Source organism: Anopheles ziemanni, chromosome X (assembly GCF_943734765.1).
Source record: "Anopheles ziemanni chromosome X, idAnoZiCoDA_A2_x.2, whole genome shotgun sequence".
NCBI classification, from domain to species: Eukaryota; Metazoa; Arthropoda; class Insecta; order Diptera; family Culicidae; genus Anopheles; species Anopheles ziemanni.
Genome location: NC_080707.1, coordinates 15184281 through 15209121, shown reverse-complemented (window position 1 = coordinate 15209121; position 24841 = coordinate 15184281). Strand labels below are relative to the sequence as shown.

General features: G+C 45.0%; 1 protein-coding gene across 2 annotated transcripts in view; it reads left to right on the top strand.

Annotated features, from left to right (window-relative positions):
- LOC131291385 (armadillo segment polarity protein) overlaps positions 1-20304 on the top strand; it is a 39066-nt gene extending 18762 nt beyond the window's left edge. Inside the window, exons 1-7 of one of the 2 annotated variants that reach the window (XM_058320587.1) lie at positions 8453-8480; positions 12718-14348; positions 14419-14622; positions 15376-15648; positions 17392-17485; positions 19902-19995; positions 20098-20304. In XM_058320587.1, coding sequence (XP_058176570.1) covers positions 8453-8480; positions 12718-14348; positions 14419-14622; positions 15376-15648; positions 17392-17485; positions 19902-19995; positions 20098-20296 — 2523 coding nt within the window. In that variant the 3' untranslated portion in view covers positions 20297-20304. Of the gene's footprint in view, positions 1-8452; positions 8481-12717; positions 14349-14418; positions 14623-15375; positions 15649-17391; positions 17486-19901 lie in introns of those variants that run through there. The other variant, XM_058320586.1, reaches the window with a different exon arrangement.
- The last annotated feature ends 4537 nt before the right edge of the window (positions 20305-24841 follow it).

Genomic DNA, 24841 nt, shown 5'->3' with positions numbered 1-24841 from the left:
AAGTTTGTGCATGATGATTTCAGTTGATCTAAAATTTACATTTCAATAACATTCACCACACAATTGCTAGCAAACCAGATAAATCGTAATGAACTATCTTGGTAAATTGTGTTTACCCATAATGAAAACATTTTACAATTTAGAACATGTCAAACACCGTACCGACTTTCATTTCCTGCCTTTTAAACCGCAAGTCTTGCTCGTTTTTTTCTCCAATTTAACACCCCATCATTTCCGAGTGAGTTGTTCATTTGAAAAGAAAACGGTGAGGAAAATATAGATTGGCACATTCAAATTACGGGTGGTTTGATTATGACATTTTCAGACCCGCAATTTTCCGACACAAAAAAGACTGCGACATATCTACCCGATCGGGGCAAACGGGCTAATTATGGCTTCGGCCGGGGGGTCTCTCGGGAAATGGAAAATTGGTGTGTCGGTGCGGGCACACTTTCCCGATGGGAAGTGATGCAGTTGCGAGGCGATAATTGATAGTACGCCCTGCCTTGCGAATTGCGCCGGCCGGGAGTCATTGTTTATGTATATGTTCGGGGAAAACTTGTGATCGTCCCACATTGGCGGCACCGTTCCGTGTAATGGCAGTTTGTTTCGCCGACCAAGCACACACCAGGCAGGCTGGAGGGAATGACGTTTTCCGTTTGAATTTTCTAGTAAAGCTTACATCGCCTCACGTTCATCCTTTTCAATGCAACTGGAACTTTCTCAGATGAAAGTATCGCTAATCAATTTAAACAGGGCTTTGACAGTCACAATTCGAATTTCACAATTTAAGGGAAGATGAGGCAATATACACCTCTTTAGAGAAACCCAATAATTCTCCATTCAATAAAATAATCCAAAATTTTCACAATTCGACTGCTTAATGTCGACAGATTTCTGGTTTCGTTAACGAAAAATACGATTACCCAACAGCACACCAACCAAACCTTTTGTTAGCAACGGTGTTTAAAGTTTATTTTTTAGCCTGTACGGCATTGACAAATGTTGGTCAAAATGGTCGGACTGGTGAACACAACCCAAAACAACAAGTAGAAGGCCTAAGGTTGCTTATCAAAGGCAACAGTTCGAAATAGCAAACATGTTTGACAATTTCGTGTTGTAGCATTAGAAAGACGTTCAACGAAACGTTCAAAATCAACGTTATAGATATCACTTCTGATAGAGTCAAGATTAGTTTTTTATAATGCAAATACACGATACGAAAACACAGTTGTTTATCATAAGCAAATCACCAAATTTGCGAGTCAAAACCGAACAAATAACCGATTCGATGAAATTTGCAACGTATCTGCAATGTGAGACATTAAAATCAATCATTACGAAGGCAGAGTGTTCGCAGCTCTGTGTTAATCCTTTTTGGTGGTGAATTATGCCTAATTGTTTATATTTTGTAAGCTAGTGCGTTTTGTCTCACATGATAAACTTTCGATTTTAGTCTATTATTTAAGATATAGCAATTTTTTGAATCAGTTTTTCTGTTCAATATTTAATTACATGACATTATCAAGTCAGATATGAATGTCTGCTTGGAATGTTAATACTTGCAATACTTTGCAATATGGTATAAACAGTTTACACGATTTCAGACTTATTGTTGTACTAGAGCTGTGAAAATAACACAGGCTGTATTAGACACGCTATTGGCATAATCCAGCTCAAATTTCAGTGCATCTTGCCCCACTTTACCCTACAAATTCAAGGGGATCTCTGAAGGGATCATACTGGACCGAACTGGATGGCTTGAATGCGACACACACCGTCCGAAAAAGGGTTTTTCTGCGATTGCTTTCGTCAGAAGCACCAGCAGTAATACGACTTGTATGTGCTATTTTCCAGCAGCGTATCACAACATGCTGCCATTTTCATCCTGCACCCAATGGGTTCGCTGGTCGTGTGTGTGTGTGTGTTTGGGGAAAAGCGAGCTCGAGCAATACTCTGCTCGTTATTCGTTTCGTCCCAAAATCAGCATCCGTCCCAGGTCGAATTGAATTGTCTTTAGAATTGTGAGCCGGAATGGTGGCGGGGAAAGGATGGCGGGTGGGAAAATGGCAAAAAAGCCCACGCCCGCTGCCTGCTGCTGCTGCTTTCCAGCGTTCCAACTTCAAAGAGAATCTCTAATCACGTCGATGAGACGAGGGTTGGTTCCTGCCTTTCCCGTCCCCCCCATCATGCAGACTCCTCCCCGCTATGTGCCTTATTTGTTCAGCCACTCTCTCCTCCGTACCTCCTCCACCTTCAGCTTTTCTCCCCACCCTAACCACCAAAGGACACGTCGTCGGAGATCCATTCCCTTTTTGCGCGGGAAAATGATGAAAAGAGCGACTGAATGCGAGCGACCATGGGATGGGTCCTTTTTCTTTCCAGGGAGGTGGGAGAAGGGCTTTGACTGTGCACTGCCCCCTGACTCGAACTCCCGAGATCTTCCATTTTCTTTTTTGTCAACTTTCTTTTTGAGAGAAATGAAAAACTTGTTGTAACAGCTTTACCTTCCTTTCGAGGCTTTGCTGATCGGTGCTTGGCGACACTGCTGTTGGCTGCTGTTAGAGATAAAAAGATTACCTAGATCTTCCGATTTGGTGTGTATATTTGTGTGTTTTTATTTTGTTCTTTCGTTTTTCATCTTCATCTGCAATCCTCTCCGGCGTCCGCTGAGTACTAGCTGTTCCCGGGGATTAAAATTGTCTCCGATTAACACGTTGACTACCACGCTGTTTTAGTACAGATTTTTAGTACAATATGTTTTGATAAAATTTAGTTAGAAAACATCTGAACCGATTGTTTTCGCCAACTAAGCCAAAACTAGACTTCCCAAAGGATGCATTTCAATCATTTTTATAGCCAACTTCTATATCACGTTGACTTCCAAGCGTTTTTAGCATACTTTTTAGTACAATATTCTTTCTAATAAAATTTGGTTAGAACATTTGTTAAACCAACGGTTTTCGAAAGCCAAATAAAGACTTAACTTCGCAAAGAAGTTGGTTTTATCTTACTATGGTTTTTATGTTGCATTTCCATTTATTTAACACTTTTTATCAAACACTTTTTAGAACTTATTGTTACTGTCACCCAGTTTTCGTTTTGTAGCGAAAAATGTTTCGAGTGATTATTTTTTATGATTTTATCACTTGATCTCCACTTGAAATGTTCTTCTCGAGGTTTCTTTGTCCTTGCGCAGAGCTTCCAATATCTTCGATGGACTCAATTGTTGCTCAATTTAATTTATTAATGTCGAATCCACCATGGTTTTGATAAAATTGAAATTAAGCCGATCATTTGACGTTTAGTACAAAGCACTTAAACGCTGCTAGGAGAGTGATGGCACACGGAATGAAATTAAAACATCTTCATTCCCATGTTTGCACACTCCTTTAGTGTTTACCTTTTTGGTTGTTCGCTTGGTTGATCTCTTCAGTTGTTCTTTTCATCTTTTCGTTGCCTGTTGTTTGTTGTCCTTCACCGCAGCATCCCGTCCGCCCATGCTGGACATCCCCTTTCCTGTTCCTCTCCAGAGGTCAGTTTAACGTTTCTTAATTAGTGAATGGATGTTGGTTATGCTACATAAAATGCACTCGAGTGTTCCTCGTTTTTTATCCCTTTTTTTTTTCTTTCAATGGTTAGGTTAGTTCGGTGGAATTCAAAGAAAATGGTTGCTTTGTTTTGTGTTTTGGAGGAAAAAGCCATGGCATTCAATCACCGGTGCTGCGGTTCAATTAAATGATGATGGATAGTTTTCCCCATTTTCACCGGGCATCGCCTCGTGACCAGCGGGTGGGACGGGGGCTCTTTTCACATTTGAAATAAACTTATCTTCGCCTCTGCGCTCGAGTTTCGGTGAACCATAAACTTGCTCTCTCTCCCTCTCTCTCTCTCTTTCTCTCTCCCCCCTTTCTGCCTCTTTTTCTTTCTTCACCGGCTGAAAAGCAGCACAATTTAAAACGTGTCCTTTTATCCTCTTACACGTGCTTGTGTGCGTGCGTGCGCCGGCGGTCGTACGGGCTCCGGGAAAAGCGGACTAACTTAACGAGAAAAGCCTGCTACCGGGGCGGGGCGGGGCGGAGGTGTTTTCCATCTTTCTGCCAACACGTTTCCTCACCCTTCCCCCGTCCCCTCCTCCCCCTACCAGCCACCGGCATTCGGCAATGCGAATCATTTTGAGCAACCGTGAAAGCAGTTCGAAGGCCGGGGGTGGTGGACCCGAGGCGAGGCGTTACGCTCTCCGTCCTGTACACCCTGTTGATAGGAAAAGTTGTCCCTTTGATCTTTTGCAATCCCGATCCTCCGCTCCGGTCGTGCTGCTCCTCCTTTCCCACCCTCACATCGCTGATGCTGATGAAGTGGAAAATCCGCCTCGTTGAAGCGGTAACCATGGGCGTCGACTGCTGCAGGGGAGGGGGGAGTGCAGTCGGTGGTAAAGCAAAATGGCAGCCGGCGGTGGCAGGCTCCAGCAGCCTTCGGCTTCAAAGCAGTAGTTGGTACGGAAAACTGTAGTGAAATGAAAATGTTAAGGACATCCAGCGTGGGAGGGAAAGCTAACGTGGGTGGTAAAACAAAGGAGCACGGCCAAAGGCATAAACTTAAAAATGCCATGGCTCGGTGTGAACAGATCCGTAGGTGTGAGCCTTTGCTTCCGCCTTCGCCTGCGCCACGATGCCGAGGATAATTACGTACACCAACAGCACGCCGGTGGAAATCGGCGAGCAGAAGGTCGGACTCAGAGCAACGGCCATGCCGTTTTTTTGTAGGCGAACCGGAAGGTCCACTTCGAGGTGATATTTTCCACTTGTCCTTGGCCTTTCGCAGGGTCTCGAAACGTCGTGTGCTCGTTGTGGAAAGCTGTTTTTGTGTCAGGTTTTATCCTTTTTCAAAAACGAAGCATCATTGTTTATACTCAAAGTTTTCAACTCCAGTTTTGTTGTTGACCTGAATGGAATTGTGAAGAATTGGGCTTCATCCTATTTCCAGCATAGTTTTGTTATTTATAACATTTCTGGTGGAGTTATAGAGCTCGAAAATTTAGCAAAACAGGATAGATATCAACGCATACATTTTTGTTTCGTAGCCATCTATAAATGTCTCAATTTTGATCCAATCCAAAACAATTGGTTTTTTAGCATGAAATAAAACATGAAGAATTTGCTTTGCATTAATATTTATTTGATAAGGAGCCTTTTAGAAACAACCAGAAACAGATTAAAGTGCGGGACTGATTGAAACTTGACAGGTTTACGGAATTACTTCGCCAATAGATAGGTTTTGTCTCTAATGCATCTGAGTTTGTCTCTAACTCGACTGCTTTTGTCTGTTGCCCAAAAGATTAAAATAAAAAGGGTGATTGTAGTTTTCCCAGTTATTTACGTTGGAAAATCAATAAACACAAATTAATATATGCTTTAACCCTTACTTGCGCCTATTACCATGATTTGTTTACCAATTTTAAGATTACATTTTTGTTTGCGCACAGATGCGTTGAAATCGGGGATATAAACTTATTTTCATAGGTGCTAAACGTCACTTTATTTTGTTTGTTCATAATCGCTGTCATATATTTTTCAAATTTTGGCCAGTACCAAACTTTTCATTTGTTAATAATTTTGTCTCATTTTCTGTGTGTAGGTATCTTTATAACATACATTTTAGTAGAAACAATAATATTCATTGTTACATTCTTTCTAAAAACAAAGAAATTTTTAGATAGGAACAACATTTAAATCATGAGACAAAATCAGATGAACACGAGACAAACGCTGATGTGTTAGAGACAAAAGTTGATGTGTTTGTACAATCTTGGATGGGTTAGAGCCAAATATAGATGGCGACGACTGTATTTTTGGCGCATAAAATGTAACACAAGTGCACGTTGTTTTCCATTAACGAATTCGAATGGAGCGACATTTTCGAGGTGTAATCGTAGATAATCCTTTTACCAGAGAACGCTTTGAAGAAAACTCAGCCATAGGAGCTGCACTACACTGCTTGGCCCGTGCTTAGTTTCGACGCAATTCGAAAGCCGAACTGCAATCAGAGTGAGGGGTGATTGATTTAAACCGCGTAGGAACGAGGGATCTTAGCGCTGTAGGGAAGAAGGACTCCGGTACAAAAAGGCCGAGGGCTTGTGAAGGAACAGGTTCCGGCTGCAGGGGGAAAAATATGTCACCGCCCCAGTGCTTAAAACTCACCACACCGGTTTTTCCACAAGCACCGGCAGGCGCCAAACAAACCTCACTACAACCCACAGGGACAAGAGGGCACACACACACGCTCGGTTTGTGTGCCGTAATTATGGCGTAATTGATATGTACGCTCATCGCCGCCCACCCGTTTCCTTTTGCGCCGTTTTTCCTTCCCGTTTTCCACCCCACGCGTGGAGTGGCACTGAACGCTTTTCCTTTGATGCGTTTGACGACTGTTTGGCAGGTATTGAGGGGAAGACGAAACAGTAAGGATAATTCCGTGCATTCGAACGACTTCTTACTCACTTTATCCCTTCCCTTCATCGAACTAACTACTCGTTGTACGATAGTTTAAAGATAAAAACTGAACATCGCTTAATAATTGTTCGCTTCACCCACACACACTTTCCTACTTACGTAGCTTACTTTCTCCAGAATTTTCGAGCGGAAGAAAAACTAAAGTTTCTGATGCAACAGATGTGGTTGGTTACTTTTTCATCGGTGGTTACGTATTCATGCCGATCATTTAGATTAATTACAAACCGGCCCGGGTCCATTTATTATGTCCGTAGCTTTTATTTTGAGCTTTAATTTTTTTGTTAAATCTCGATTATGCACTTTTTTGTCCCTGTTCTTATTGTTTGCCTTGAACAATTTTCAATGTTTTTCACAGTTTTCTGTTTTGTTTTTGTTTTGTTTCATGTTTTTTTTATCTCGTCTTCAATAATAAATGTTGTAATTTACGCAGGTGCTAAATTAAACAACAAGCTTTTTATACTTGTAGTTCGATACGATCGTTATAATCGCTTCTTGAGTGTTTTAATCCGTTAGTCAGTTTGCTTGACGAGTTTTATCATTCGTTTTCTAAACTCTACCCACAACTCCCGTGATTTATTCCGTTTTTCTTTGTTCGCTACCTTACTTTTAAATGTTTGAACAAAACCGGAGTGAAGGTAACAGAGCCTAATGCTTTTGAACGGTGTGCTGCATACACCAACTGGTCAAAGGTACTGATTAATACATTCAAGCGATCGCACGCCTTGCAGGTGTAATTATACGGTGTTAGTACCGCAACCCTTTATTATCAATGATGAAGAGCAAGGGCTTCCCTTCGAGTATGTTTCAATTGACGTTCAAAGGTCGTTTAAAAGTGTTGGTCGAGTTTAAAATGTGCGATTACAAAATGTTTCATTTCCTTTGCGAAAGGAATGTGAGAAGCGGTGTTCCTGTGACGTGGTATTTATTAAAACGTCTGGCTCGTTAGAGTAAAGTTTTACCAGCATATTTTTACTTCCAGTGTTCCGGCCTCCTCCCCCTCCTCGCCACCAGCTCCCGACCCGCTGTATCCGGTCGTTTTGGGGGATTGAAATTAGATTTATAAAGCAACGCAGACGCAAAACTGAAACCAGAAATAAAAACCAGGGGAAACAGATCCGCAGCGTGGGGAAAAAGGGGTGCAGAAGAGGTGGGTTGTGGGGTGGAGGAGATGCTCCGGGATACGGATGTGTATGCGGTGGCGTACATCCACGGTTTTCCCGGAACGGCAAAACCCTTTGATCTTTTCGCCTCGCCTTTATTCCGGGGGATTTATCCTTGTCCGGGTCTTGTTCTCCCCTCCCTCCGCGTCCCGCGTTTGTTCCCGTTACCCCTCCCCCTGCGTGTACAATTTTCCAGCGGCGCTAAAGGAGAGAGCGCTTTAATTTCTCCTCCGTCTCTGCGACGTCCTTGACGCGCAGGACGAACCCATCCCATCTCCCGTTGCTATTTCTTTTAAGCCACGACCGTCGCCGAAGCGCCGTCATCGCCATAATCGTTAGGGATGATGGAAAAACGAGCAAGCAAGGAGCAATACAAAAATAGGGAAAACTGAAAAGCCGGGGAAAAAAATCCCGCGGAACTTGGGCCCATCCGAGCACACGGTGGGCACGGGTTTTTATTTGTCTGTTTTTGATGCACACCCTCGACGGGAATCGTTTGATGTTGGTCGCGCTTGCCGTCAAGCGGCAGAAGCACGACGGATGATGGTGATGATGAGATGAAGTGATATGATGTCGACGGCGGGCAACGTGACGTGGCGCGTGTCGCGACGCGAGCCTGCTTTTTTTTTGTCCCCCCGCGTCGTTCCGCTGGTTCTCTGGTTTTGTTCTTTATGAGTTCTTTCCACTGTTCCACTGTCGTCGACTCTGCATCGGCCCGGAAACAGCATGTTTCCGAGCATGCGAGTGTAGCTGGGAGACTTAAAAACAATCCACTGGTGGATGAATTATTTGCCGAGCGCCAACAAACGCGATCTGTTTGCCCAAACGGCGAGCGAGCTCGATCGAATGTCGCTATAAAATTAATCAAAATAGAATTAAAGAAGCAGTCAATGTCTCTCACCTGGAGGTGTTTGATATTTTGTTTTCACAGGGGAACTTTGCGCGTACATTTTCTATCATTTCCAACTAAATATACAACAGAAATAATCCTATTGCCACCTGGACTTTTGAGTTCATTCGTAACAAAAATTCAAAAATAACATAGTTTAATTGTGTGAACCTAAGATAAAACAACGAGTTTAATAGTTGAAACAAAGAAACCAATGTTACAATTGATAAAAATTTCAGAAATACGCCAAATGTGTGTCAGATGTCATAATATTGTGGAGATTTCTTATAACACGAATCTGTCAAAAATGATTGCCTAACTTAGTAAATTCCAGAAACGGGGTTAATTCGGTTCATCAACCCATTTGGAATAGCTCATGCAGAAAATGACGACTTTAAGTTTTTTAAACATCAAAAATGTCAGAAATACCGGTGGCATAAACGTAGATACTTGCTTCTATCAATGAATGCCACTTGACAGCTAATTTAAAAAAAAAATACATAAGAATATCTTTAAAGCATACAAAAATAATAATGTTTATTGCTTTGGATGTTTTACAATGTTTTGCAAACCACAATTACTTTGTTTATTATTTGTTTTATTCCTTGTTGTTCGAGTTAGAGGCAAACTCAGATGAGTTAGAGACAACAGTCGATGAGCTATTTCAATACCAGTCGATGAGTTATTTCAAAATAAAGTGCGTTATAGACAACATCACCCGCTTTCGAAGCAAAGTTGAACATGAACTAGGCAACGAAACATATTTGAAAGCATAATATTTATTTAGAAATCATTAGAAACTCTTGTTACCCAAATTCCATGCTCCATTTTGATTAATAATTAAAAATATAAAATTTAATATTAGTTTAGATCTTGTCTTACATCTATGAGCCAAAACAAATGGTTACATCGAATTATCCCCATCTGTAAAATGTAGCTTTTCCGGTAAAAAGGAAACAGAACCGAATTCGCCAGCAAAAGAAAAAAGCGAAAGAGAAAAATCCCGCGATGGGTGCCAATAAATGGTAGCGTGACGGATTGATGACAATAATGATGCTGATCATCATGATGGCACTTCGCGCCGTCAACGGTCCATTTTCTTCACGTCATTAGTTTCGTCCTCTCAGCGTCGCGCTCGAACGCGGGGGGGAGGGAATGGCGGGATGAAGAGACAGAGAGTGCCCAACTCAAGACGTTGGAAGAAGCGCTCGAGAGGGGTAATTTCGTTTTTGGTGACTTTTTGTTGCTCTTCCAAACCGTCAAGATATCTTCGCTTCGCGTTTGAGCGTTGCTTCGGAAATTCGACCGGCGCTTCGGCAATTTCCCCCTCCCGGCCGTGTGATTTCCTTTGCCAGGACGCCTTTGCCATCAAAATCAATGCTGCGCGTACAAGAGGCCCTCCTCTTGAGAATGTTTTTGTTTGTTTCTTAATGCTTCTGATTCAAGAGATTGTTCTCCGCTATTCCGCCTCTCCGCAAGGCAAGACGAACTGTCCTGTCGTGGTCAAGAAAGTATAATTCGACCGGTGATTCCTTCCACTTCCCCTCCCTCAGCCGATGATTTGCAGGTGCAAACAAAGCATTACACCTAACATATACTCCGGAACGCGCCCGCCCCGAGGGCAATTTATCTCCTCCAGACGGAAGGAGCACCTTTTGCGGAATTAGTCGCAACAACCGGAAACTGCCAAAGAAAAGATTTATCCTCTCGAGAGGATCAAGAGCGTGTTAGCGTTACTTATCCCTGGCTAACGGGGCATGCCGGTTGAAGAATACCTTGCGTCACAGCGTCGTTTGTATTGACTTATTTCTCTTCCCTGTGTTTTTGTCTCATTTGATGTGTGTTTTTTTTTATGGCTATTGCCATTTCTTGGCCCCCCCAAATTGTTGCTATTGCTTTCCTTTGAAGTGCTTCCTCTCGAAGACGATAGCAAACACACACACACACACACGCACGCACAGGAAGATGCAGAGGAAAGATTAAGGAGACCGTTGTTTACCTTTGCCCCGAAGCAAACCAACCGCAACTTCCTAATCGGTTTTCTTTCCGCTCCTTTGGTTCGCTTCTTAAATACATAAGAAAATGGTCTAGGAAACTGAGAGGAGGAAAAAAAACCTAACCTCCCATCCCCACCCACACCCAGCTGGGCAGTCGGGAAGAAGGCAGCTGAGCTTCTTATGTTGATTCTTCTCGTTGATGTTGATGGTGGGAGGGAGGGAGAATCCTTGCAAGGCGTAGGTGGACCTTGATCCAGTTCAATTCCCCCAACTCCGGCTTCCCCGTGCCGCGCCGAAAGGAGGATAATTCGCGATTGCATTACCCGATTTAGGCGTTTACCATTTTCTTCATTTCCTTTGGCTACGATAATTTTCCACCATGCGTGCTTTTCTTTTTTCATGGTAACATTTAGGAGACGCCCTTCATGTTTATTTGCATGCAATTAAAAGATCTCTTTCAATTGTCCTCCATCTTTTTATCTTCTTTGCGATGTTTAAGTTAATTTATCAGCTTTTGAATTATATCTACGCGTCATATTGTACCATGTTTGTATGGGTTTAGCAACTTCCAGTGTTTAGTTTATATTGTACTCATATCTTACTGGGATTAAGTTTCTTACTCTTTATCATTCTTCGTTGTTTGATTAATTTTTGGAAACAGATTTCTGATATTAATTTCTGGTTTAATTTGATTACTTTCTCATGTGTTGGAATTGAATTGAAGCTAAAATAGTATAAACAAACATCATCTCTCGATACTACCTCGATGGCCTCATCGTTCTCTACTGCTAAAATGCAATCTTATAACACGTTGACAGACTAGCGTTTTTAGTACACTTTTTTAGTACATGTTTTTTTAAAGACCAAGCAAAGACTTAGCCTACTAAAGAATTTGTTTTTAATGTTACTATAGCGTTTTTTCGCATTTTTACATATTTATGGGGCAAAAACTGTTTAGAGCTAATGACAGCTGGCTATAAAAAATGATAACAATGGCAATGAATCATGTTTACGCGTTTTTATGGGTTTTAGTGACTTCCAATATTTAGTTTATAATGTACTCATATCTCACTGTGATGTCTTTTTCTAGAAACGATCCCTTACTTCACCATTCTTTGTTGCTTGATTACATTTTGGAAAAGATTGAAAGTTAGTACTCGATAGCTGTGGCTATCATCGACATTGGGCTTTGAGGTCATCTTTAGATACTGCGTCGAAGGTCTGAGCTTCGGTGGAGTGGGTTAGACTCCACTCGATCATCGTTCTCTACCGCGAATAGAATGCAATCTTTAAATTCCGAACATAAGTACCTGATTCCTAATATCTGAACACAATCCCGTATACTTAACATCGTTTCCAGCAAACCTAAATCACTCAGCTAAGTTCCGCAAAAAGCGAAGGAGAGATAGCTAATTCTTTTCCTCAATCAGAAAAAAAGGGGAGAAAAGCTGAGACACTTAACATTCGCATGCGTTTTGGGTACAACCAGCCGTATTCCCCAAATTCAGTGAACTTTTGTGTAGGCGACTCGGGTGAGGAAGTGTGTTGTTAGTCCCATCGGAAGCGGCAGTATGCCTCCGGTTGACAATAAGCACGGTCTGCTGCGGATGCTGTTGACGCGCGGCAAGCGAAAGCCGACGCCGGGCAGTGCTCCCGAGGGCGTCGGGAAGACCCCGCGACCGAAGGAACGGTCCGGCAGTAGTGGCTGGTGGTATATGTGGAAGCTTAAAGGTGACCCGACGAAACCAAGTACGAAGTTTTGGTCCATTCTGCAACTGTGTGCCGACTACTAATTAACCTGGGCTACTAACAGCCGTTCCACAAAATAAGTAGTTGTGGGAACCTAAGGCATTTGCTCGTTGGAACCTCCATGAGTTCTGGTACTGATAACGTCCCCTACTAACAGCTATCTTTTTTGAGTATTTGAGGACTACTGAAGAGGATACCAATCGCATTGCATTGGTTGTAGTTGTTGCAAACCGGTAGCGTTTCTATTTCTTGATTTGTGCATGTCGGATAGACCTTCCTGGTAGTAGCTCCAAAATTACTTACTTTGCCTATCTCACCGTCGAAATAGTAGTAATCGGGTAGATGTAGCGCCTGCTTGGAAACCAGAAGTTCCAGAAGTAACGCCCTGTCGGTTGCTCTCGTTTTCGCAGTGTCGCACAATCCGTATCAACCGTCGGACATGCCGATGCCGTCGGCCAAGGAGCAAACCCTGATGTGGCAGCAAAACTCCTACCTCGGTGACTCGGGCATCCACTCGGGTGCGGTGACGCAGGTGCCGTCGCTGAGCGGCAAGGACGACGACATGGAGGACGACCCGCTGATGTTCGACATGGACCAGGGCTTCTCGCAGAACTTCACCCAGGACCAGGTGGACGACATGAATCAGCAGCTGAGCCAGACGCGCTCGCAGCGCGTCCGGGCCGCCATGTTCCCGGAGACGCTGGAGGAGGGGATCGAGATCCCGTCGACGCAGTTCGACCCGCAGCAGCCGACCGCGGTCCAGCGGCTGGCCGAGCCGTCCCAGATGCTCAAGCACGCGGTGGTCAACCTGATTAACTACCAGGACGACGCGGACCTGGCGACGCGCGCCATCCCCGAGCTGATCAAGCTGCTGAACGACGAGGACCAGGTGGTGGTGTCGCAGGCCGCCATGATGGTGCACCAGCTGTCGAAGAAGGAGGCGTCCCGGCACGCGATCATGAACAGCCCGCAGATGGTGGCCGCGCTCGTGCGCGCCCTCTCCAACTCGAACGACCTCGAGACGACCAAGGGGGCGGTCGGCACGCTGCACAACTTGTCGCACCACCGGCAGGGTCTGCTGGCGATCTTCAAGTCGGGCGGCATCCCGGCGCTGGTGAAGCTGCTGTCGTCGCCGGTCGAGTCGGTGCTGTTCTACGCGATCACCACGCTGCACAACCTGCTGCTGCACCAGGACGGCAGCAAGATGGCGGTCCGGCTGGCGGGCGGGCTGCAGAAGATGGTCGCGCTGCTGCAGCGCAACAACGTCAAGTTTCTCGCTATCGTCACCGACTGCCTGCAGATCCTGGCGTACGGCAACCAGGAGAGCAAGCTGATCATCCTGGCGTCGACCGGGCCGAGCGAGCTGGTGCGCATCATGCGCTCCTACGACTACGAGAAGCTGCTGTGGACGACGTCGCGCGTGCTGAAGGTGCTGTCCGTCTGCTCCAGCAACAAGCCGGCCATCGTCGAGGCGGGCGGCATGCAGGCGCTCGCGATGCACCTCGGCAATCCGTCGCAGCGCCTGGTGCAGAACTGCCTCTGGACGCTGCGCAACCTCTCCGACGCGGCCACCAAGGTCGACGGGCTGGAGACGCTGCTGTCCGGGCTGGTTACCGTGCTCGGCTCGTCCGACGTCAACGTCGTGACGTGCGCCGCCGGCATCCTCTCCAACCTGACGTGCAACAACCAGCGCAACAAGGTGACCGTCTGCCAGGTCGGTGGCGTCGAGGCGCTCGTCGGCACGATCATCAACGCCGGCGACCGGGAGGAGATCACCGAGCCGGCCGTGTGCGCCCTGCGCCACCTGACCTCGCGCCACCCGGAGTCCGAGGCGGCCCAGAACGTCGTCCGCAACGGCTACGGCCTGCCGGTGATCGTGAAGCTGCTCAATCCGCCGTCGCGCTGGCCGCTCATCAAGGCCGTCATCGGCCTGATCCGCAATCTGGCCCTGTGCCCGGCCAACGCGGCCCCACTGCGCGAGCACGGCGCCATCCATCTGCTCGTGCGGCTGCTGTTCAAGGCATTCCAGGACACGCAACGGGTACAGTGCAAACGACACTTGCTTTCGATTACCATACTGACACTCTGTTCTCTCTCTCTCACTCACGCAGCAACGCGCATCAGTTGCCACGAACGGCTCGCAGCCGCCGGGTGCGTACGCCGACGGAGTACGCATGGAGGAGATCGTCGAGGGTACGGTCGGTGCGCTGCACATTCTCGCCAAGGAAGAGTACAACCGGCAAGTGATCCGCTCGCAGAACGTCATCCCGATCTTTGTGCAGCTGCTGTTCTACAACGACATCGAAAACATTCAGGTGCGTGTCGCGTCAAATTAGAGTCGTGTAGCTCCGATTCCTCCATCGTGAATGAATCTGTCAAACAAAAGCAATCGGAATCTTTAGGGATCCAAGAATCTTTCAACCGTGACGAACATTTTGACAAGCCGCGTTTCCTGTACAAACATATACCACTTTTAACCCGCATACATTTGTAAACAAGGCGTGTATGTTTCTCTACCGGAAAAGTGATTTGTCAATGCGTTCGCGCGAACAAGTATCGTGTCGGAGTCTCTAAAGGTTCATGAATCGTTGGAGATACGCTATTCATTCATTAAAGAATCACCTTGATGAATCTCGTCGAAAGGTTCATAAAGCCCAACTCTAGTTGAAATCCTTCGAACCGAGGGAACCCAAGCAGACAAAGGGAAAGGACATCCACAGCTGGCCGTGGAAGGAATTGCCGTATGCTTTTTCCTTTGCGTGTGTACGAAACAGGGACACACGATCTGTGCACGATGGGAGATGGAGAACACGCGATTCTGCGCAAATGCGAATGCCAGAAAGGATGTTTGCCATTTTTGTCATGACTCCCTCACACAGTCACGCAGACTAGCACGCGGCTACCGGCCAATCGGCATACTCTTGAGGCGTGGTTTTAAACGCCCTGCGAAAAAGGGATACTATCGCTGTATCCTTGTCTCGATAACCCGGTCCCCATTCGTGCGAAACGCTTGAAGCTGATTAGTTCCAACCAACGTCTAACGTTTTCTTGCTTTGTTCGTTTTGCAGCGTGTCGCCGCCGGTGTGCTGTGCGAGCTGGCCGTCGACAAGGAGGTGGCGGAGATGATTGAGGCCGAGGGTGCCACCGCACCGCTGACCGAGCTGCTCAACTCGGCCAACGAGGGCGTCGCCACGTACGCCGCCGCCGTCCTCTTCAAGATGAGCGAGGACAAATCGATGGACTACAAGAAGCGCTTCTCCAGCGAACTGACCACCCTGCCCGTGTTCCGGGACGACAGCATGTGGAACAATGGCGAGCTCGGCATCGGTCCGGACCTGCAGGTCAGTCTAAGCGCACCCGCACGTCTTTCCTAAGGTCGATCGGACACTGTGTGGTTGCAACAGGCGCGGACGAATAGGGCACACCATTCCCCAACTCACTCACAACAACTCTGCACCCCGTCCTCGACGATCGAAGGACCCTGCCGTTACCCTTTTGCGAATGTGTTTTTCCTTTCTTTTGCATATCGCTCGATTGTGTACCATCTACTGCTCTCATTACTACTCTGCGTGCCCGGACACTTCATTTTCCACCGTAAACGAGCTTCCCTCCGTTACTTTGTTGTTAGTTTATAGGCGCATCGTTTTTTTGATCGTTGTTAGCGCTCTAATTATTTAGTGTTAACATTTCCTAACCCTACACGTTACAAACACGTCGCCCCAACAATGTACCGATGTGTTTCTTTTTTGTTTTCCTGGCACGTAACACCAACACCACAACTCTTGCAAATGGCACAATGGGTGAATGGTTGAATGGGAGATATCGAAGGTAACGAAACACGAGTCGAAATCTAAACACTAACTCGTTTCGAATGTGATCAACCAAACCCTAAATTAAAATCGCGCCCCATGATTCATAGTTTTTACTTTCCTGATCACATTTAGTTTATTTTGCCTATTTTCTATCAAAACAAAAACATTTCGCGAAAACCCAACACACAACCCCAGCACGATTTGGAACGGAAAAAAGCAAAGAAAAACTAAAGCAAATGTGGCAAATTCAGTTCGAGTTGGCTTTCGAAAGACGTACACATAAATATAGGCCGTTTAATTTTCCCATTGTTTGCGAACTGTTATTCTCTCTGTTCCTTTCGAAAGCCAACTGGAGCTACCGCAAAATAACCAAACCAAACCCATTTCACAACAGTGCGATGTACATTCGTGCCAAGTTGTGGCAGAAAACAGTTTTAATTTCATCAATATCCGTTCTCTTTCTCTCTCTTTTTCTCTTCCTGGTTTACTTCACCACCTTCATCTGTCGTACGCTTCGTTTGTACGTCGTTAAAATATTGGTTTCTATTGATCAATTTCTCATCTTTTCTCACCAAATCAACTATTCTCTTTGTTTTCCTCCCCATCATAACCTCGTTGCTCCATTCCGGTGTCATTCACTTTCTTCGCCATGTTATAATTTATTCATATTTTTAATTTTCCTTTTACCTCTTTATTTTTATTTCATGTATTTGATCCCGGCTGATGCAATTTTTCGTTTGCGTTTGATTTTTACACCGCTCCCATTACTTCACCCCATCGGCACCAAAATCGAACATGAAAAATTGAAACAAACCCCAATGATCGGCAACCCACACACACACACACCGGCGCATCGGAAACCTGTCGGGCGGATTGTGGAAAAAACGAAACCAAAATCACTGGAAAAATTGGAATACGAAATGCGGCTACGGCGCAATTGGTTGAACATTGGACCCTCACCCTGCACCATCGATACACACTGCATCGCATCGCAATTGGCCACAACAACAACCAAACAACCAACACCAACTACCGACATCACTCCCTTCCCATTGTCCCATTGGAAACATATGCGAAAACCAAATCAAACTAAAATACATCAACGGATGTATTTCGTCCCGAATCCTGGGGACGCTCCGGGGTATGTATGTACGTTTTGGGCTTGCTGTGTTGGTTTGTAATTTCCCGCGCCACGGCACACATCCGTCGCACCCGCCATGAACACACGCCACACACCCACACGCGTTGCCCGGTTGATTGGCACACACACAGGACATTCTGTCCCCCGAGCAAGCCTACGAGGGTCTCTACGGACAGGGGCCCGCGAGCGTGCACAGCTCGCACGGAGGTCGTGCATTCCAGCAAGGTACGTATTCCGGACCTAGAACCTAGCTAAGAGCGGCAGCAAAACCGGCACCAAACCAATGTCTAGTGTGTACATTATGCACGGTCCTATAGATTAAGATGTATACTGATAGGGTAAATTCCAGATTCACCACGATTCCGTCTCTGTTTGTTTGGTTCGTGTTGTTTCTCACTGTCCATCGACTCGTCCGGATGTTGGCGGAATGTAATTGAATGTAGCAAATTATCGATTCGAACTGTAAGAAAATGTCTATCCTTTGGTAACCATTTTCGACAACATAGCTCTTAGATTATCTCTACCAAGGCGTCCACGATATCTCAACACATTTCGATGTTTTCCCTTGGGTTACAAGTGTACTCTTTTACCCTTTGCATGCCTCTTTCCATTTTCAATCTTAACCTTTCATGTTAGAATATTCCCACGTCGCGAAGGGTTTTAATCTCAAACCACAGGTTGTGATATATCCGGATAACACTCTTTGGATAGTATTTGTATATCCGTCTCCTTCGCTTCCGTTTCACGCTTCTATCTCTTCTGCTCTCTCTCTCTCTATTTATTCCAGCTAAACCAGCCTAACATATATCATCACTAAAAACCGTTGAAAAGTAACCAGCCAACTCATCACAGATCTCACGATTAAAAACGTAACCGTTAACAACCTATTAATCCGTATCGATTTTTTTCCTTCCCCGTCGTTTGTCCTGTTGGGAATGTGTTTTTTTTTCTCTTTGGTTTTCCCCAAAACCCTTTCCCCTTTCCCTTTCGAACCCAAACCACTTCCCTTTAGTTTGTAAAGTTACGCAACGAAAAACCCGGTAGTAGATATACGACAGGTCATAAGTAGTTACGGTGGCGGGGGTGTATCTTTGAACCTACCCCTACATTCAGCCTCTCCCCCCACCCTCTGTGCGGTGAACGGCGAGCAAATCGATCGTACACACGCGTAGCAAAATAAACGGTATCGAACGGGGGGGGTCAAAGTATTTCTTTTCTTGCGTTTAGTATACTTAAAAATGAATCGTAGTAACACAAAATCTAGCTATCGAGCGTGTTAGGGATTGGTGGGGTGGAGGCGACAGTCGAACGTTTGGATATTTTTTAAAAACCGCCAAGTCTCCCGTGGTAACCTTAGCAAAGAACGCCGCAGCGCGATTGAAGGAAGAACCGAGCGAAGAGCAAAGTAAAACGTGTATCCTTACTCCAGTGTAGATAAGTAGAATGATATGAATGACATCGGTACCGAGTTTGTGTGCTTTAGTTTGTTGGGTTTGTTTTTATTTGTGTATCGTTTTACGCTGGACAAAACTGAGGTAGAACCGGTAAATAATCAAACTAACAGCAAGGAACCGCGCGCGTAGATAATTCAGCAGGAACCCGTGTGAAGCAGTTTGAGTGGAGACAATTTCGATAGAATCAAGAGCGTTTAACTGGACAAGGTACATCCAATTGGCAAGCGATGTCCTGTTTTGGGTAGTACGATATTACGATAAGCAATGTAATTAGGAGCGTGGCACGAAACAGGCGGAACGGAAACCCCTCCGAAGCAATGACCTTTTCCCGCGGGAAAAGTCCCCTTGCCCTGCCTGTTCCCCAGCGTCCCCTTCTCTCTCTCTCTCTCTCTCCCTCCCTATCGCTCTCTTTCTTTCTTCCCACCCCCGGCAATCCTCTTTTTCCTGATCGCCCATGTTATACCCTTTCGGTTTAAAGTCGTCACAACAAGAAACGGTTGGCCAGCGGATGTCAGCTGCCAAGTCAAGTCAGCAACAGCGCGCCAACAGGTGGCGGGGTGGCCAGAACAAGCATCCGGCGGTATTCGCGTTTGCTAGCAAACGTGAGCTGTTCGTTGCGTCCGGCACGAGGTGATTAAAAGCTGTAAGACGAACAGCGTGACCAACGTTTGCGCTGTTTCGTTCTTCTCTTTCGTTTGTTCTTCCCAATTTTACGTTCGGATGCCTTTTTTGTATGCTAGTACCTTTACCTAGTTTTCCTCCTTTTCGTTCACCAACTGATGTAAAGCATTATTATGTGCGAACTAGCTTTTCATCTCTTGGTTTATACTGTGTGAAGTTTACGATATCTTGTGTTTGTAGTTCCGCATCCATCAGTTATCGTTTCAACCACTTCAGTTGGTTCGCTTTGTGTATGGTTTTACTCGATTGATTGATTTGTTTTTTTCTCCACCTTGGTTCACTTTTTCTTTCAATTTGTACTGCGTACTGCTAGACATATGTTTTCCCCCAGACGCGCAAAATTCTTTATTTTATATTTCCTTTGTTTTTATTCGTTCGCCGGTCTTGTTAGTGTTAAGTTATTTTCGTTTGTACATTGTAGTGTGGCACATTGTTGCAATAATATTCCGCTTTCCATCTAATCTTTTTTGTTTTGCTTTCTTTCACGACCTTCACCGTTCGCCCAGGGTACGACACTCTTCCGATAGATTCAATGCAGGGGCTTGAGATCGGCGGTGGTGGTGGCAGCAGCGTCGGCAACGGTGGTCCGGCCGGCAACGGGCTCGGCAACCAGCAGCAGCAGCAGCAGCAACAGCAGCAGCAGCAGCAGCAGCAGCAACAGCAACAGCAGCAGCAACACCAGCAGCAGCAGTCGGTCGGTAGCGGCGCGGGTGGTTCGGTGGTGATGGGCGGTGGAGCCAGCGGTATGTCCTCGTCCGGCCAGCCCACCTCCCCGTACGGCATGGACATGGACGTCGGCGAGATGGACGCGAGCGAGCTGACGTTCGACCATCTGGACGTGATGCCGTCGCCGCCGCAGGACAACAACCAGGTCGCCGCCTGGTACGACACCGATCTCTAAGCGGGGACACGGTGGTAGGCCACGGCAACCAGCGGGCAACGAAAGAGCGGCCCATTGGCCGTCCTACTATCTGCTTTCTGAAGCGGGGCAGCGAATTGATTCATTAACTATCTCTAGCTTGTAAGCCATTTTTTTAATCCGCTCGTTGAAACATTGTTCGCCCAGCGTGAACACGCACCGCAGCCGTTGCTCTCGTTTCACGAATTATCGAATGCAAAATTTTAACAAGCATCACACGCCACCAGCACAGCAAGCATACGCTACGAAAATGCTTAGTGTGTGGGGCAATTACGATTTCTTTACATTTACATTTTACATTGCCTTGTGTCGCAACCAATCGCAACTATCGCCTTCGGGTCTTTGTAGGAGTAAACACAGCGAAGGCACCCGCGAAGGAAATCAGCCGCATGTTGCTGAAATCGTCCAACTTCACATAATGCAGTAGAGTGCGTCAGCGGTTTGCGAAATTCAGATTCAACATCAAGATACGATTGTACACAACCCGTCATCGAACGGATATGCTATTTTATCTCTTTTTCCCTTTGATTATTGCGATTCTTACTACGCGTAGAAACCCGTGTACACCGTTTCACGTGTATCGATACATTTTTCCTTCCTGTTTCTCTCCCTATCTTGTACTATCACGTCCTGATAAACCACGAATAATGGCAAATGTGTATCACGAGGAAACATACTTACGAGAAATATTAAGTAAAACGAGTATCGTATGGCTGCCGCCACGTACCGTCTCTAGTAATAATAGATTGATCCATACATTAGCAATGATTATGCATGGAAACGTCGTCACACAATGGGCGAGTTTATATATTTTCTTTTTATATGCTTGTTTCGACCATTTCATATTGTTTATCATGCCCCTCCGTCCCCCCGGGGAGGAATAGTAAACAAAAAAAAAAAACTATTATTTTCTTTCCCAACTGCAACACTTTAGCTCGCGAGGAGCACTAGAGTAGGGCCATGAATGCATGAAACTACTAACAATGTACTGGAAAAATAGCCAGCGAAGCAGCAGGAGAGGGCGTATGTGTGAAACAATGCGGCAGAAAGAGAGAAAGAGAGCGATCGATAGAGCAACATTATAACTCTAGTATAAAAAGATGAAAAAAGCTAACCTCTCCGGGGATCAGGAGGATAAGAGAATCAACTTTTATAATACGATGATTATAAATATTAAGTGCTTCCAAACAACATCAACAACAAAATTATGAAAACCGAAACACACACACAAACACATACACGAACCGTTTGATGTAATGCCTTCCCCACCCCCTTCTCCAGCTCCACAACTATCCACGACTTGCTCTCCCTCCCCCCCCTGAACGAGTTGCCGCGCTCGGTGGAAAATAAAATTAAAAAATAAAATGCTATGGAAACATAACCTTGCCTAGCGCCGACGAAACGGTTTCCTTGGTGTGCGAAAGGCAGGATGAAGATCGAGTGAACCGCCGAATGCCCAGAAGTAGAGCGCAGCGGTTGGCGAGGATTCCGTTTGGTTTCGTTTAAGTTTTCCCCCCCCTCCCCACTTTTGTGTGTGTGTATCATCCATAGCATAGTTTTTAATATATTCCCTACGGGCACGATCATATTCCTGCAAAACCGGTTTATAAAAACAAATATATTACTGCTACTAGTACTAATACTTACATACTACTACTTCCATATATTTTTTTTCGTACATCTATACGTTTGTTTAAATAATTCTAATTTAAGTTTTAAAGAAAATTCCGGCCCACCCTTCGGTGTACCCCGTCGCCTCTGTTTTGAGGTTGACTAGAGATCCCAGACAGCTGCTTACTCACCCCTAGCCACCACCACCCCCTCACACACGTTTCTTGCGATAGGGAAAGGAAGGCGAAAGACAAAATCAGTTTAGTAGGACACCCCTTCCGTCGCACCGTTGCTGTCTCTGTGCCCTGTCCTCTGGCACTATCCCTTCGATTGGGATAGTGGGACCTCAGAGTACTTCCAGGATATGAGCAGCGTACGGTTCACCCTTTTTTCCGGAAGAGTCCGCAATCGAGTCTTTGAAGGAATCGTACCGACCCACGGAATTGGAACGGTGCAACCCACGATACATAGCCTAAATTTGAACCATCATCGACCCAACCCCTCCATTCCTGGCCTGCTTCGCCCTCGACTCCGTGTGCCCTTCGCCTTGCGTTCCCGGTTCGCTTTCCACACACCGACAACACAAGTGCGGAAATTGCATCGGAAAATGGTGCAGGAAGGACCTGGTTAGGGGGGGGGGGGCGCGAATACGGGATGCGGGACAAGTACTAACCATCACGCCGAGAAGCAGCAAGCATATTACTAAGCATAGCAAATGCAACAAGAAGTGTGCAAGAACATTTCAACTCGTACACACAGACATACACACACACACACCCACGGATGTAGCGCGAAGGAGGCAAAGTTAGAGCAAGGATTTTTAGCGATATAATCAATGTTTTATCATTCATATATGAACAAGGTATAATAAACGAAAGAAACCCACAAAAACGGAATTCAAAAAACAAAAAAAAAATATCGGAAAAATCAACGAGCGACTGCGTGTTGTTTCCTCTTTGTGCGCTATATCACAGCTGCTTGTTAGTCGCATTATTATCCCTAGTTCAGCCGTAAATAATTATACATCTTTGCATAGCGTACCTACACTGAAAGACACATTTTCCATGCAAATAATATCAGAAGAAATAATGATCCAGAAAATAGATACTATTTTATAGCTTTCTATTTCACAAGCAGTTCGACAAACACTATGCTTTTTCTCTCTTGTTAAGAAGATAGTAGCTTCAAACGAAGCTACGAAGCTTTAAAAAAAGAGTGCAGCAGCGATGCAGTAATTGTCCATAAACGGTTGGTTGGATTACTGATGGTTAGTAGAACGTGGTGGTGTGACGGCTTTAAAAGTTTAAACGCGGGTTAACTTTCACCACACACGAAGCGTACGAGCTGAAAGGACGCGTATTCTTGATAGGGGATTCAAGGGCGCAAAGAGTAACACGTATCGATCATACCTTTTATCGGTTTTTGGTTGACTCTTGCGACGGTTATACCTTTACAAAACCTGTCCTATCCTTTTTATTTTCCAGGTTTTAACGCAACAGTAACTTTTAAACTTTAAATTGAATTAACCATTACAACTTACTTTTGAAATTACCACTTATGATTTTACTTTCAGTTTTATTTATTGGTTTTGTAAATGAAAATTTGTGGCTTTCTCACGCATTTCGTTAACCAATCGAAAGCTCGCATCGATGTAAATTGGTTGTTCAAATCTTCTTTAGCGTGTTCATCCTCGCTTCGAAAAATTACCAACGCAAAACGAACGTAAAGAATTATTAATTTATTTCATTAATTTTCGTCAAACGTGTAGAATAAAGAACTTCAAATTATCGCATGACAAAGTATAGTTTAAAATTCTCATAATTTACATTGCCGATGTATGTATCTTCTTCTTGGCGTAACGACCTCTTGGTCATGCCTGCCCGTTAAGGGCTTACGAGACTTGTTTCCCTGTTGTACGTGGATAGTCAGTCCTCTCGTACAGGGGAGGGTCCGGTCTCGGTTGGGATTCGAACCCACGCCGTCGAGGTGGTGAGCCCCGGCGCTCATGGGCCGATGTTCTAACCGGCGCTACCGCTCGGCTGTCGCGGACCCCGATGTATGTATATTTCTTGTAATTCTTGAAGTGTTATGTTCCCTGATCAATGCATGTTCAGCTGCAACAAGCTTTGGTTTCCAATTAGTTCTACAAGTCACTGTTTAGTTTGATAGAAAAGGCCATAGTTAATTTACAATTTCGTTGGAAAATGCAATGTAAACAGGGCGGCTCGTTTCCACAGTGTTGGAAATAGCTTTTCAGCTTCCAAAAAATGTAAGGTTGGTAGGTATAGTATCGTTTGGCCACGCATCAATATCAGGGGTCGGTAAAGTCCTGGCCCACGGCCCGAATCCGGTCCATTTGCTGATGGGCTATCCACTCCGTAAGAAATTTTATTAAAAACAAACAAAAAATCAAGCATTTTTATCGAATTGGTTCACGATATCGCTCGTTTATCGTCTTGAAATGTACGTTGAAACTATTGAATACCGAGGGAACTTCCTCGTTTATTTCTATAAGGCTTTTTCGGTCGCATATCAGATCTAAAATCTAGATTCTAGATTTCTAACTCTCGTGAATCTCGTCCAAGCGGTAAAATAACATGTTAACTTTGCATGCACAATTACTACTTTCCCAGAATGCAATTTTCGATATAATTAAATTTAATAAACAGAATATGGTTTAGAATATTCAAAACATCCCAAAGTTAAGTTATTTAAATGACCGAGCGTAGGCCAGAAAAAATAACTTGACTGCTGGTTAATTTTAGTTACAATAAAACAGATTAATTTTAAGTACAGTGAACGTACATTCATGTTGAAGATGTACAAAATTCAACAAAGATAATTTTCAAATTTAATGGTTAAACTATAAAATATGCTCTTGTATTATATGTATATTGTTCTTAAAATTATATTTTA